The 16,590-nt window shown below is 33.0% G+C and overlaps 1 protein-coding gene across 1 annotated transcript; it reads right to left on the reverse strand.

Annotated features, from left to right (window-relative positions):
* Positions 1 to 13,894: 13,894 nt before the first annotated feature.
* Positions 13,895 to 16,179, reverse strand: LOC118048149 (pentatricopeptide repeat-containing protein At2g38420, mitochondrial). Its single transcript, XM_073409661.1, is given in 3 exon segments — positions 13,895 to 14,468; positions 14,470 to 14,505; positions 14,685 to 16,179. Coding segments are annotated over 3 exon segments (1,473 nt in total). The 5' UTR covers positions 16,056 to 16,179; the 3' UTR covers positions 13,895 to 14,402.
* Between the last annotated feature and the right edge of the window lie 411 nt (positions 16,180 to 16,590).

The raw sequence follows: 16,590 nt of genomic DNA on the forward strand, positions 1-16,590 counted from the left end.
TAATAGCTACCTGTTCAAGTTATAAACATAAGGTCTCATTTATTAATCCAGATATTGTAACACGCAGTCTGAGCTCTTGATGTTTTATGTGAAGTCAAGTCAATGAATCTTGTTTTATGTGAAGTCAAGTCGATGAATTGTTTTGAATCAACGCATTGAATAATTTATCATATAGTTTAGTGATTATGACAATTTTTTACTTAGGATGAGTCTTTCTTCTCATGAGCACCGTATATTCATTGAGCAACCTTGATTTTTCAAGTATGAGGATGTTATATTATCCCTCCACCACCCCAAAAAAAACAAAAAAACAAAAACAGTAATATATGAAAAGGTTTAAAAGTTCACTAATAATAAACACCTCAACTCAGTTATTGACAAACCATCGCACCCTTTTTTATTTATTCTCCATTCGTATATGTATTTTTATATACAATTTCATCATAATATGATCTACATTTGGGTCTACTCATATATATTTATGTATATTTTTAAATTTGTATTTGTTGTTACATGTTTTGTACTCTTTATTGATACTTATAGACGTGAGCAAAAGAAAGAACCCTAAAAGATACTAACTTCAAGGGAATTGTAGTTGAGGAATTCTTTACCATATAAGGAATTCATGGACTCCTTTAGGGATCGTGCTAGTTTCATCAAATGAGCTTATTAGTGATGGCACAATCCTCTTTAATCAGTAAGTTAAAGGTCTCCATGGCACTTGGACCCAAAAGAGGGAGAAGAATCTCGTGTGGGCATTGGTTAGACAAGATTGGTGACCCATCAAGCTTTGGGTTGGTGATCTTAATGGGTCTGATCTCATATTTAGTGCCAAGACCCAGTGATGGATGGCACAAATCCCAGCCCAATTTTGAGGCCATCACTAATGTGATTGGTTTGGACTCTAAAATGAAGATGATAAACATGTGCCTGCCAAATCGCAAAACAATTCATCGACTTGAAAATGAGAAATGTGTCCATGCAAGCAAAATAAGATCAGCTAAAAAAATAAAAAAAATAGTGGTTGATTTTCAAATAATTTTTTATATTAAAATATATGTTAATGATTTTTTATATTTTTTTAAAAATTATTTTTAATATCAGCACATCAAAACGATCCGAAACATATAAATCGTATTAAAGTTTAACAAAAAAAAATTAAATTTTTTGGTAGCACGCGTTCCCAGTGAATTGAGTTAAGTGCAATACAACTAAGTGCCTTTCTGTAGTAAATTCTTAACTTTCTTACAAAAGTTATGACTATCTCAAGAGATACGATAGAAATATGAGAATTTTCGAGTTCAATTGATAGAGTATTCAAAGGTGTAGATATATATTATCTTGTGATGAGGTGACAAATATGCTCAATATTCATCAATATTGACTAATCTCCGATGTTAGATAAACATAATTACTTGTTGTTTGAATAAAGTTGCAGAGGATAATTTCATCATTAAGTTTCATCTCAAAATCAAATTTTAAAAGAGAGGAATGAGATTTAGTGGCAAAAAACTTATCCACCAGTATATAATCCAAATCCATTGAAACACCGGATGAAAAGAAAAGGAAAAAAAGTTGTGACAAAATAGTGAGGTCATAAGTTCGCATAAAATTTAAAAGCTAAGAACTCATTGAGATAAGTAAGGTAGCACATTCAAGTCTGAAAAATAGTAACACTCTTTCAATATTTTTTCTCTTTTTTTTTTTTTAAATTAACATGGGTGTTCGGGTAGTTTGCGCGCATCTTAACTAATTCAACAAGTTCTAATATTAACAATAATGTAAGCTTCCAATAATTATTATATTAGTAACCATAGAGAAAAAAACTCTTTAGTGCTAAGCTCTTATTATTAGGTTACTTATTAGATAATTATTATTATTATTTTTTTTAGTGTGAGGTTTTGAAATTGTTTGCACTAAATCACACTAATTTTTAAATCAATAAAAAAACATTTTATTTCTTATGGAAAAAATAAATCTAGTCTCCAACAATTAAAAAAAAATCTCAAACTGTATCATTCCTCGGCGCTTTTAGGACAATAATAAAATCTAAGCATATAAGAAGCAAAGGATTGGAATCTTCAATGGTGGATTACAGGATAAAGTGCATCATTTGCCTTTTAATCATTAAATTTTGGACGATGATAGTTAACACTCAATAGTTAAAGGTCTAATTTTCGACGTGTGAGAGAGAAAAAAGTGCACACCATAATTTGATTATGTAGACCTAACAAGCCGTTAATCCAAATTAATTAAGCTAACCCGTGCCCATTATTATTTGGCTCCCTCCACTGCTGGATACTGTGGTTTGTGTGTGATATGGGCATTAGTTACACCAATAAAAACTTTACCTACTTCCATCCCTGTCTCCCTCTTTTCTCTAAAGAATTCTTATTAAGGGAGAATACCTCCCCCACCACTACTAACGGTTATTATGATTATTTTTTAAAATATTTTTAATTTATAAATATATGTAAATAATTTTTTTTATTTTTTAAAATTATTTTTAATATTAATATATTAAAATAATTTAAAATTATTAAAAATTAATTAATTTTAAAAAAATACTTTTAAAATATGAAATGAAGTCCAGTTGAATGATGAGTAACTTTTTTTTTTCAAGTCGCGATCCAATTCACTTCGAGTCTTTTAGAATGTGATGTCAACAAGTGCATAGATTAGAAATTGACATCTCTAAATTAAAAATGATTATCTTCTTCTAAAATGTATGCTTCTTTTAATAGCTTGACAATTTATAATACTGTGAAGTTATTTCTTTATGTATTGGCTTTCTAGTTATATCCCTGTCAGTGTTTGAGTGGAGTGGAATTCCAGGTCAATGGGCCGCACCCTCCAAATTGTTAAGCACTAAAGAACAAGACCATCCAGCCATAAAGGAAGGATGTGGTTGGTCCAGAATAATAACGACATGATGTCAATCTTTTTCTTAGGATTCGACATGACTATTCGAGGTTTTACTTCATAAATAATCTTCCATTCTCTCTCGCATAATATTATAGATATAGTTGTGAGATACATACGGATACGATATATATATATATATACATACACACACATATATATAGATACAACAATACGACGAGGGACAAATCCAGACTTGGCACTTACAAGGACTATATAGCATAATAACATTTCTATAATTAAGACTTTGGCACTTGAGATGACTAAAGCATAACATTTCTCTTTTTAAGTCTTTGGCTCTTGAGAGGACTAAAGCATAACATTTCTGTTTTGAAAACTTTGGCTCTTGAGGTGTCAGCTCAGCTCCCCAGATGATTCTATTCTAGTTTTTTCATTTTCTAAACTTTTTTTTTTTTTTTAATGGAGTTCTTGTATGATCTGATTAGTTTAAATTAGTTTTGAAATTAAAATAAAATTATCAAATTAAAAGACAAAAGAAAGCAGTTGAGTCCTTTAATTTACAGGAAGCAGCTATTAGACCCAAAACCCCCTTTTCGTGACGCTGTGCACGTCACGAAAATCTTCATCCTCGGATACAGGTTCAAGAGAGTAGTCTTGAATTGATGAGAGTTTTGGACGTTAAGGTTGTCCAATCTCTGACACTGAAATTTGAAACTGTTCCCCATCTAAAGTCAGTTGAGTTCAGTCATGCAAAGAGTCTGTAGATGATGTGGCAATTAAGACATGGACTCCAGAGATGTAGCTGTGACCAACACTACTTAAGTCATATCCAATGACCTTGCCTTGTGCTGCTAGAATATTTGTAATGCAGTCCTTATTCTATGCCAAAGGCAACCCAGAGATATTAACCCACGTAAATCTATCAATAGCTCTGTCTGCTCTTTGGGCATGGTCTGATTGCTGTAAAAACTATTTCCCATTCAACAGGTTCTAACTTAGTAGATTCAATCATGGAGTCATAAGTGTTAAAAGTTAGAATAACTTGTTTTGCTCCCCAAACTTTTAAGCCAATCATCCCCAATCCACTTTGCATCAGCTTTGTTTTGAGAGCAGTATAGTCAACATCAAATGCACTAACACACATAAGACTTATATGCAGCCGCTCTACATCTTCGTCCTTAGTTTGATATATCATTGTTCGAGTAAATAGATGGTTTACTAAATCGCACCATATTAGCCCTGAGTTTATAGGAGTTAGACCAGATAAGATTCATCCTTTCTTTGAGGATATCCTGTAGTTGGTGTGATTGTAATGTGACAAAACCAAACCGTCTTCCCAACTTCATTTTCCTTTTGGAGACAAAAAGAGAATAACTTTTCCATGTTTCTTGAACTCCTTTTTCAGTTCTGTATAAGTCAGCTCAGCTGGAAAACGTTCAAAGTAGAATTTGAACGACAAGAGTGGATTATGTATATGTTGCTTGATGGTATAGGATAAAGTTTTCATGGGGGATAAGCCTGAGTTCTTCGGGTGATTTAGCAAGAAAAGCTTAAAGGTGAAGAGAAAGCTTTTTGAAAATGAAGACAGGGGAGAAACTGGAAGCTGAAAAAGAGAAGAATTTTGGGTGAAGGTTGAGATGGGTAGGATTTAAAGGTTTTAATAGCAGCTGTTTGTGGTTTGAAAGCTACTGTTTAGGGGAAGAACATGTCGGGTAAGAAGAAAAAAAGGATGAGAGGCTTTGTTTACACACAGTCATTATATGTTGTTGTGTGTGTCCCTTGTGTTTCCTGCCGCATCTCCTACATGTCCAAATTTGACTTCTTTTTTGTTTTTTTTATGTCACTTTCTTATATATCATATCGTAGACAACGTGTATATTTATATCCCATATCCGTATTAAGATATTGGAGCTCTTTTAAAATATATTTACATTTCAGAGGGTGGGGCTATAGTTTGAATGCGTACGGACTCATATTAGGTAGCATTTTATTTTTGACAATTTGTGATATGAGAAGTTTATGAGGAAAAAAAGTCTCTTATACTCGTCATGTTTTCAAGACATGAGAAGCATCTATGACTTTTTTGATGACGGGAAGTGGACTTGGAAAGAGACTTGAAGACCATGGAAGGAAAATAAATATATTAAATACAATTATGAAGATTTTAAGCCTCGCATACCTCTAGTCTATTGGTATATCTGTGTTTTTGAAGTCGAGTTGCTTTCCACTGCTTTCAAGCTGTGTTTGGTGAAATTCTATTTTGTTGTATAATTGTTTTTTTCTACTTTTTATTTAAAAGTTGCAAGTGGTGAACATTTATTCTGTTTTTGAAAAAAAGTATATAATTATTTCAATTAAAATTATTTTCCTTTTGAATTCAAATAGAATATTACATGCTTTGAATCAAAGCTAAGATATTTTATTATGATGTCCACTTTTTTGTAAGTAAAATGCAATATAATCTTATAAGCATAATTATACTTTGCCAAAAAAATGTTTCCATTAATACTACTTTCAACTATATATCATGCTACAACACAATAATCCAAATACAACACAAGGCGATAATTCCAAACAAACTTTTAATTTATCCAACTATTGCAAAAAGATAAAATAACAATTGAAAGGATGTGTATATGTGTTTGTGATGAAGTTGTGGAAAAACTTCACAAGAAAATAAATTTTCATAGCATGGTATTTTTATTCACAACTTTATAAAGATACTATTGGTTGTTTCTTAGAATTCTAAGACACAAGATTATCTCCAAAATAAATTACATAACCATAAATAGATTTTTTTTTGTCAGTGTAGCCAACCCAATCAACATCTAAATAAGCAAGGGGAGGTGGTGAAGAAGATCGTATCATAGAGAAATCAAATTGAATAATGCATTTAATATAGCAAAGAATTCGTTTTACATCTTGAAAGTGAGCAATATATAGCGTGTGCATGAATTGACTGATAGTAATGACAATATGAGTTGTCAGGTTTGGTGATTGTGAGGCATTAAAGAGCCCCAACAAGAGATCAATAAAAGGATGGATAATTAAAGTCAGGATTAGTGCGAGAGAGATACTAAGCAACTACTATAAGACCACCTATTGGTTTACAGTCCATTAATTGTGCACAAAACAGAACTTAGTAAAAAACCATTAGAATGTTGATAAACTTCTAAGCTTAAAAAATAGCTTAGGGATCCCATGTCTTCGGTAGCAAATTCTTTTGTTAATCCACTAATAAAGTCATTAAGAAGAGTTGAATTGTTGCTAGTGACAATAATATAATAATAAATTAATTAAATTATCATTCTCAGAGAAAATGAATGATGAATTAGCATGACTAGACAAAAATCCATCTATAAGAAATGTGCTAAAATTATGAAACCAAGCCCTAAGAGCTTGTTTGAGCTCATAAAGTGCTTTGTAGAGTTTATAAACATACGTGGGATGTTAGAATCAATATAACCATATTTCATATATATATTTATTCTTATAGAAAATCATTAAGAAACACATTCTTAACATCAAATTGATGTGGAGGCTAATGATTTGAAATAGCTAAGGATAACATAACCCAAATTATAAAAGCCTTAATAACAGGACTAAAAATGTCAGTAAAATTTAGACCTGACAGTTGAGTGTATTCTTGTGTAACAAGTCAAGCTTGAAGACAATCCACAAAGCCATTTGATAAATATTTAACTCGATAAATCCATTTAAAACCCATCATGTTGTTGTGATTAGTTGAGAAACCAGATTCTATGTGTTATTATATTGAAGAGCTTTAGTTTCATCATCTATCGCAGCTATCTAACCTAGTTGCTTAGCTGTTGATTTGAAACCTTTATGCTGACATATAGTAAGCAAAGAATGAAATAGACTAACATTTCAAATGGAGACACACCATGAAGAGTAGGAGTTGGCAACCAATTAATTGTAAAAGTGGCAATGTTGAAAACATTAACCCAAAATGTTAGGGGAACACAAGAATTAAAAAGCATAGCAAGTTCAATTTCAGTTATATGTCAATGTTTGCACTTTGCACTCCTATTTTGAGATAAAGTATATTGATAAGATAGGCAATGATGAATTCCAAATTGAATTATTTAGTCCTTAAATTTATGACATGTAAATTCAGTTCCACCAGTACTTTGAAAAGTCTTGATTTTCATTGAAAAATTGTTCTTTATAAATTTTTGAAATTGAATAAAAGTATAAAAAAAATATGATTTAAATTTCAAAGAATAGAACCATACAAATCTAGAATAATCATCAACAAATTACATAATATTCAAAGCCAATAGTTAAAGAAATAGGTGATGGACCCATAAATCACAGTGAACAAGTACTAATAAAAATGAATTACATTTATCATTAGGTTAAAAGGGATGATGATGACTCGTAGCAAGCTCACAACTGAAGTAAGCAATAGGATTTAGAAGCAATGTAATTACACATAATTGATGATTATCATTCAAAAGAGAAATAATGGAATTAGATTCATGACCTAAATAAGCATGCCAAACATCAAAAGATACTAGTAGAAATTAAAGAATGATGTCCACATTTAAGTATATATAGTCAATTCCTGTTACCACCGTACCTTTCTTGTTACTAAATTCTATATGACAAAAAGATCTTTAATAAAGGTGATATAATAAGGAAAATCATATATAAGTTTACTCATAGATATAATATTTTTGATGAGTCCACGCACAACTAAAACATCTAGTAATTTAAGTAAGGAAGTTGGGGGGAAAGTATTAGTATGAGAAATTGGAAGTGAGGCACCATTACTAATAACAACACAATCCTTACCGATATACGTATCGATTTTTTCCAATTGAGTGGCATCATGAATCATATGAGTTGTTATGCAGTATCAGTGTACCAATTAGAGGTTTGACTATCATTGAGTGAGCAAGAAGTGAATGCTTCCATTAAATGTGTTGATTCTGAAGGACGAGAACATTGATCATTGCATGAGGATGTATAATGACCTTCAACATGACAAATTTGGCATCGAATAGGACGATTATGATTGTTATGAAAACCCTTGTCATGACCACCGCGAAAATGATGGCCATTTCCACGACCAGAATTGAGACCATAAGTATTGCGAGATGTAATAGCATTGTGAGATGTAGTAAAAGCAGCAGGGGAGCTTGTATAAGAAGATGACTCCAATGATCGAACAAAGATTTCATAGTTTTCGGCCTTTGGAACAATTTTAGTGAATGATGGAAGAGGTGAAATTGACAGTTGAGTGGTAGAAAAGATAGAAAATTCAGAACTAAAACCACACAAATACCAGTGAAGCTTGTCAAGGTCATCAACAGGTCTGCCCATAACATCCAACTAATCGCAGGTGGCTTTAATTCTCAGGAAAATTCTACAACACTACATGAGTTTTTCTTCATGTGCTGCAGATCATCTTTGATACGTAGCTCACAAGATTTGGAACGATGACTGAAAGTGGTCTCCAGCACAGACCAAACTACATGAGAGAAAGGTAATCCAATAACAAAAGCCATAGCTTCCTCAGTTAAGGAAGAAAGTAAAAGGCTTAGCACAAGTTGATCCATTTGTTGCCACTCAACAAGTTCTAGATTTTTCAAAACCAGAAACATCAGTTGTAGAAGACATTGTAACATAATCATTAAAATATCCAAAGAGATGTTAGGATTTTCAACCGTGGTAATACTTGACTATGCCAAAAAAGATAGTTAGAAGAAGATAATTTAATGGTTAAAAGGTGTACCATGATGTTCAAGGACAAGAAGGAGAATGATGTGTTAGAGGCCATAGGATCAAAGGATGTGAATTCCTTATTGTTGCATTGATACCATAAAGAGATTTTGAACTCACCGTTACAACCTTTGTTGTGGTGTTGTAATATTTATAAATACTAGAATTGTAGAGTTACATATTAAGTAAAGCATATCTGAATAAAATATAAATTTAAATCTAGCTATCTATAGACTTTATAAAAAGAAAATGGGGAATTATTGACTTTTTTAACAATTCTGTGTAAACTATATGGCCACTATCTTGCTTGCTATTTAATTTCCCTTTTTAAATCAATCTATCTATCTTCATTGAAGAAAAGAAAAAGAAAAAGAAAAAAAAGCAAGAAGGAGAAACTAGCATTGATGTCTTCTGGAAATCGAATCTTGAATCATGCTGGAGATTATTTTTCCAGTTATACATATAAAACACATCACTACCTGTATCCAGATAAATAAAGAAAATGAAATGTCAATTTGCATTGAAAACACTTCCAAATTCTTCCAAGGAGTCAATATTCCAAACTGTAAGGAAGATCATGTTAGGACAACGCGGATCTCCGAACTGAAAGTGACAGAGGGTTTGGTTTTATATCCACCTCCGTCTAGAGGGGTGGGGTTGAGACTTGAGACCACAATGGAGGGCATTGGTAATTCATTATGGAACAAGATGCCTGTGATGAGCTCGGCCAACCTAGCTGGTTATTATCATCATTGTCCATGGGCAATGGCGTTGGGACATCCAGTAATAACTCTGCAGTTATAATTATATATTTATTCTAGGGAACCTAACTTAATCACACTGCCACGGTACCACCTCATACTTTAATATAAGTAGCTATTATTATAGTGACCTCTAATATTTATGCCCTTCACCGGTAAAGTGAATATATATTTATTCTTTTTCCTAACTACCTGTTTGCTTTGAATCTTGACCTACTTTTTGGATCAAAAGAATTGGTTAAACTCAAAAAATTAAAAATAAAACATATTAAAACTCATAGACAAATGAAGAGAACGAACTAGACGTTCTACTCTTTTTCTTCTTCTCTTGGGTGAAAATTATTTCAAATTGTAGTTTAAATTTATATTAGTGTCCTTCCTTTCTCAAAAAAATCTCAAATTTGAACATGTCATGTCTTACGAACAATTAAAACAACTAAATAAACATCACTTCGTGCTTAACTATGCACCTGCGCATGTTACATGCATGCATGGATGGTAGCTAACTAAGAGATACATGTTAGAAACTCTGTGTGTGAACTGGTTAGCAATTGTAGTTTATATATTCTCTTGACAAACCACCTATGGCTTTGGATTCCTTGTCATTCGTTAATTATGTAAGGGTCATTCTACCCCGTATGGTTTTGATTTCCTTAATATTGTTTGGTGTTAGAAATAATTAGAAGAGAAAAAAAAAAACATGGTGAAATAAAATTCTTTTCATATCGTATTATTCTTAAAAGAGAGAAAATATTATGGGCTTGAAATTTGATTACAATGCTCTTCACACAACTTTTTTATTTTCTGATATATAAACACCTAGGGCGTGTTTGATACTATGTTTTAAAAGTATTTTGGAAAAAAATTTAAAATTTTTTATTTTGAATTAATATATTTTTTATATTTTTAAATAATTTTGATGTGCTGATCTCAAAAATAATTTTTAAAAAATAAAAAAATATTATTGATATATTTTTATGAGTAAAAAATATTTTGAAAAGCAACCGCAATCACACTCATAAATATATACTAACTAAGCTGCTCGTGATGAGTAAAGGATCTAAAGCTTATCATGAATTCTTAAGATCTTGATAGATTTATTGAACTACTATGGCTTAATTTCCCTCCCATAGATAAGAAATAATGCATGAATATACTTAAACGCGCCATTGTGAAATGCACTTGTAACTACAGTTCATCAGGTGCCCCCAACAAATTAAACAATTGGATTCGGTGTGGTTGTCTTGAATTAAGAATTGGAAGGTACAGGGTATAGATGTAAATAAATGTATTTTGCGTTAGTGATGCTGTGGTCCAAAGCTATTCATGATGGTTGTGACAAGCTGTGTTTGAGGTAAATTGGTTTGCAAACTCATAAGGTCCCACATCCAACTAAGCCTTTTCATTCCATGCCTCGCAACCACCTTTGAACACAGATCCATTTACCTCTTTTGTTATAAATTAGTGGACACTGGGTATTGAAAACTGCAGATAGGTGTCCTAAATTCACCATTTTAGGACCTCGATCTCCCCCTCTCTTTCTCTCTCATTTTCTTGAGGTAGTTAGGCTTAATTTCTAGCTAGAGTTATAGTAGTGGCCGCATCGGACGAAGAAAAGGGGTGTGTGTGTGAGCAAGATGGAGAAGCAGGGCACGTGCACTACTAACTCATGCACACAGAGAGGGAGACGCATTTTCTTGCTGAGTTACGAGTTACAACTCTTACCTAGTATTGATTTTGTTAGCTCCAGTGAGTTAGTTATTCATGTGCCTGTCTTCCCCATCATGATCACTACCACACCTAGCTATATTGCTCCATCTCGGGCACTTCGAGTAGGCGAATCTCCAGTTCAGGTGCTGAATCCATGCATGCAGGTGAGTCGTATCCAAACCAATATCAGATACTAATTAGAATAATTCATCGACTGGTTTTTGTGAAGCTATGGCGACATAAGCATTGCATATATACCCAACTACTTCTCTCTTCTCTTATGGTCGAAAGACATACATTTCTACTGTGTTAAAAGCTCTAGTCATGTCATATGTTGACATAGATACACACACATATATGTCCGTGTAATAAATATAATATTTGTGAAGCAAAGAAAAAAAAATGCATTGACTGTGGGGATAAAGATCAAGAAAAGATTTGCACTTCATGTATGTCCTTTCTGAGTGGATATATAATATTGTCATATTGCAAATTGTGAGCTGGTGAGTGATATATTTTAAAATAAATTAAAATGTCATGGTGGATAAAGATAGTAATATTAATTATCAGTGAAGCTTGATCCAACTATCACCGAAGTAATATAAAGGAACAGGACGAAACAAAAAACAAAAAAAGAATTCTTCTCTCTCTTCAATTTTGCTGACTAGATTAGTAATATCGAGCCATATTATTTCAGAAGAATAGATTGAATTAAAAAAAATAACCAGCAGGATCAATCAACATTAATCCCATGATAAACTAATCTGGACCTTGCTTTGTTTTTGCTGAGTTGTTTCAGAAATGGACGTTAAACTTTCAACAATTGAGAGAGAAGTCCTTGTAGCACCTAAAAGTCCACTTCAAGAAAGTCCTTCCAAACGAAAAGGCAGAAAGTGAAAGAATTTTTTTTTTCCTGCTCTTTATGGTGACTTATATGGAGTTGTTCCCAACCGTAGTAGGAAAGCCAGTGAATTTTTAACCATCCTTTGCCTATTATATAGAATTCTCCTAGGAGTTGTGGAACAAGATTATTTTACCACTAACTCATGCTGAAGGTTTTTCATTGTCATCTTGTCTAGCAATGTAGTTACGATTGTTACGGTTGCTTTTCAAATAGTTTTTTATACCAAAATATATGCCAATGATATTTTTTTATTTTTTAAAAATTATTTTTGATATCAGCACATTAAAATGATTTGAAAACACTAAAAACATATTAATTTAAAGTTAATAAAAAAATAAATAAAATTTAAATTTTTTTAAAAACACTTTTAAAACACAGAAATAAACAGATCAAGTTTTAAAACACAGAAATAAACAGGCCAAGTTTGCTAACTGACCTGAAGACTTCACTGCTATATTCGAGTTTTTAACTGTCTTGCTTGTTTTAACTAACCTGAAAAATAGGTTAAATTTGTAGTTCATGTATTTCAGGTGTCAGATTAATGGTTGCATTAATAAATTGTCCAAAATCACTGTTCATATTCTGCAATGCAACTCTACAAGCGTTGACAGAGATAGAGCAAATTTAATTGAATTTCAACTCCTCACTCCCTGCAACTATATCAGACTTGCAAGAGGCTTGTGCACACTACTAGACGGTAGCAAGTGACGACAGAGTCTAACACCAGTTGTTTAGTTTGTTCTTCTATCTTGGTGGTCTTCAAATCAAATTCTATTGAGATGACACTGCAAGAGTTTTGGCTGTTTTCAGGGAAAGGCAGACTTTATACGATTGAAGACGTTGAACTTGATGATATATGATAGAGAAAGTACATGACGAGTGGGCACTGGAAAGGTTTAGTCGAATAAGAAATCAACCAACCTATCCCATCTATCAAGTCTATAATCCATATGAAAACTCAACCAATGAAAACCAAGAGGTTGGCATGCATTCACCATCCAGATTCAGCAAGTAAATTTAATAATCGCAAATGCCGTATGAACCTTGACCGTAAAAGATTTAAATTTGATCATGCAAAATACCCGAATGAAGACTATTCTAGACGCTATGTGCTGGTTTACCAATTAATCTAGCAAATGATTCACAGACCTGTCATTGAAAACAATGACATGTAAAGAGATGAGCACGCATCTATAATCATGTCGCTTCATCACCATTAATCAAATCCAAGCATCAATTCCGTGGAGAAGAGGATTAGTGAGACAGAGGACTACATCAGCTGGACTATTTGAAAACAAACAAGATCTGAATTATAAATTTCTGCAAAAAAAAAAAAAAACTTCCCAGTAATGAAACTTCCACAAATACCGTACTTCAATCTTGAACAACATTTTAGGTTTCTAGGATAAACTCATACCTTGATCTGATCAACCTTATACATCAGAAAAGACCCAGCTTTTAAGGCTACAAGTTCTACAATAAAACAAGTGTTGGTGGAGTTTGGCCTTGCATGCATTCTGGGAGCTAAAAAAGCTGAATAAGTAAAAGAAGCTGCTCCAACATAAAACTATTGATCTAAACCAGTTGGGACCTATTCCAATATGTAATATGACAACATGATACAAATAACAAAAACCAAATATGAGTAACCACCAACAGCTCTCTGCTACGCTTCCGAACTCTTAACTCAAGCATTTGTTGGAGATCTATATCCTATCTATAACAGTTCTTGTCTCCCAGAATTCACATTACAGATGAATGTACTCAGTAGTAAATTTGAGACATTGCATGAGACAAATCAAAAGAAATAAATGGACAGGTATTGTGAGAAAGATCATAAGATTGAACTTGAAAATCGATGATTCAAAATTAGTGAAAAAATAGCAACTGAAAAGAAAAGTGTTGAGGCAAGTTCTTATTAGGTTTAAATTTGTATGCCAATCAAATTCAGTAACTCAAGTCTAAAGTGCTTAGGTTCCATTCAAGAAGACAAAGTTATCAAAACAAGCAAAACGAGACCACAATAGCATTTACATGTCCATAGACAGAGAGAATACCTGGAGTTGGATGTTGGTCCTTCAATATTAAGTGCATGTCTTGTAATTCGTAAAATGGGGAAGGGCCACAAGGCATAAATATTAGGCATGATTTTGCATTCAGAACAGTCTAACTGCATGTGCCCATTGAAGGGGAGAATCAAACAAAGGCACTATTAGTGCTCAAACCACATAGGCATCCATGCACTGTAGAACTTAGCTTCTGAATAGAAACATTGAATTTGCAACTTGATGCTTCAGCCATACCAGATCATTTGTATTTTTTAATTTGTTTGAAAATTCATAATCTGCTAGTTAGTTGAAAGTTATTAATGTTGCCAACACTCCACCAAGGCATCATTACTGAAAATCCAACAAACACAATTTATTTGTAGATCCATCACCCCAGAAGATGAAAAACTCTCCCTAGGCTCAAACTTTTCACCACTAACTTCAACCATTTCTTAGAGAAACAATAGTTCCAAAGGTTTATTACTCAACAGCAACATTCTCACTGCTTAATTGAGTTTGATTTGAGTCCACCAAACTAAACAATTTAGTCTCCACATGATCAAGTTTGAATCCAGAGCTAAGGAGAAGCGCTTTCCAGGCTCTAGCGCCAGGAGAAACATTCTTACCAGCCATTTTCTCAAGTAATTCGAGTGCTTTACAACTTAGGTCTCCATTGCATAAACCACAAATTATCTCATCAAACATCAAACTCTGAGTGCATAAACCCTTATCCAATGCTTCCTCAAATAAACCACATGCTTCAACAATTTTACCATTGCTTGCCAGGCCATCAATCATTATCCTATATGTCTGCATATTTAGCCCAATTCCTTTCAATCCCATCTCCCTCACAAGCTTGCCTGCCTTACTAAGTTCTCCAACCTTACACAACTGCTTCACTAACATATTATAAGTAATCAAATTAGGCTTGCATCCCAATTCCTCCATACTAGCAACCATTTTGATCCCCGCTTCGACATTATTTTGCTTACACAAACCATTTATATACACATTGTAAGTATAAGCATCAGGAACCAAACCAAAAACAAGCAACTCATCGAACAACTCATCCGCCTTCAAATAGTCCTTATCTTCAATCACCCCATGCAAAACCATAGTGTAGCAAAAAATATCAGGCTTAATTCTATCTGATTTCATGTGATTCAAAACATGCAAAGCATCCAAACCCATTTTTCCTTTCACTAAAAATCTAATAACATTACTATAATCCACCATTCCAGGGAAAAATCCTAACTTCCTCAATTGCTCTAAAAACCCCATGACCTCGAATTTAGTTGCATCTTTCTGTTCACAGAGACATGACAACAACAAAGAATATATTTCTGCATTTACACTAAACCCTTCATTCACCATACAATTCATCATCTCAATAGCAAAACCCACCTTTCTAATCCTACAAAGAGCAGTAATCAATACCTGAAAAGTCGATTCTTCCACTCGAATATTCATAACCTGACTCTTCAACAAGATTTCAGGCACCAACTTTAAACCTTTACTGTTTCTACAAAGAACTGAAATCAGAGTATTGAGTGAGTAAACAGAAGGGACACATCTAAACTTTGGGATTCTGTAAAACAATTCAATTGCTTCCTGAGTTTTATTAGTTCTGCCATAAACTTCAATCAGATAAGCAAAAGTAGATTCAGGTGGTTCAAAGCTTTCAACTTTTTCGAGATGGTCAAGAACTGAAGGAATGTGATGGAATTGAGAGGTATTAACAAGGGTTTTGAATATGAAGTCAAAGGCTTTAGGTGTTGGTTCAACATCGTAGATGCTAAAGGAGTGAATAAGAGAAGACAGAAGATGGGGTTTGTTGGGAGATTCTTGTTGCGGCGGTTTTAGGGCTGATTGTTTAAGAGATTGCATGGCTTGTTGTTGATTGAAAGTTCTGTGCCATCTGGCCTTGTAAGGTGAGTATGGCCATTTCCTGTGTTTTCTTAGGAAGAAACTAGCACTCTTCTTAGAAGTGCAACCAACCATTGTTGTTGGGATTCTGGAAGAAGATCAATCTGGGAGTATAGTTACTACAGCATGTTGTCAGATTTTCTTACCATGTCACTTCATGTTTGTTGAAGTTGAAAAGCTTCAATGGGGAGCTGGGGAAAAATCACCCTTTACCAAGATGAAAGAAGGAATGGGCCACAACACATAGCCCAGTTCATTTCCAAGAAGAATGGAAATTTTGCTTTTTTATCCAACTTAAGTTTTTTTTTTTTTTACCCAGCATATCTGCATTGAATGGGCCACAACACATAGACCAGTTCACTCACGTTCGTTTGTTGGTTTTATATTTTTCAAGTAAAATCTCCAAATGCTTTGGAGAATGTACTTGGTTGTGTGATGTAAAGTATTTAAAAAATAAATGGCATTAATATGATTTTTTTTTAATTTTTTTTATTTTTATATCAATACATTAGAATTATTAGAAAATATTAAAAAATATTAATTTATTATTTTTATATTTTTGAAACACAATTTTGATAACAAAAACAAACCAAATCTTTGTTTTCAATTA

This window comes from Populus alba, chromosome 6 (assembly GCF_005239225.2).
Source record: "Populus alba chromosome 6, ASM523922v2, whole genome shotgun sequence".
NCBI classification, from domain to species: Eukaryota; Viridiplantae; Streptophyta; class Magnoliopsida; order Malpighiales; family Salicaceae; genus Populus; species Populus alba.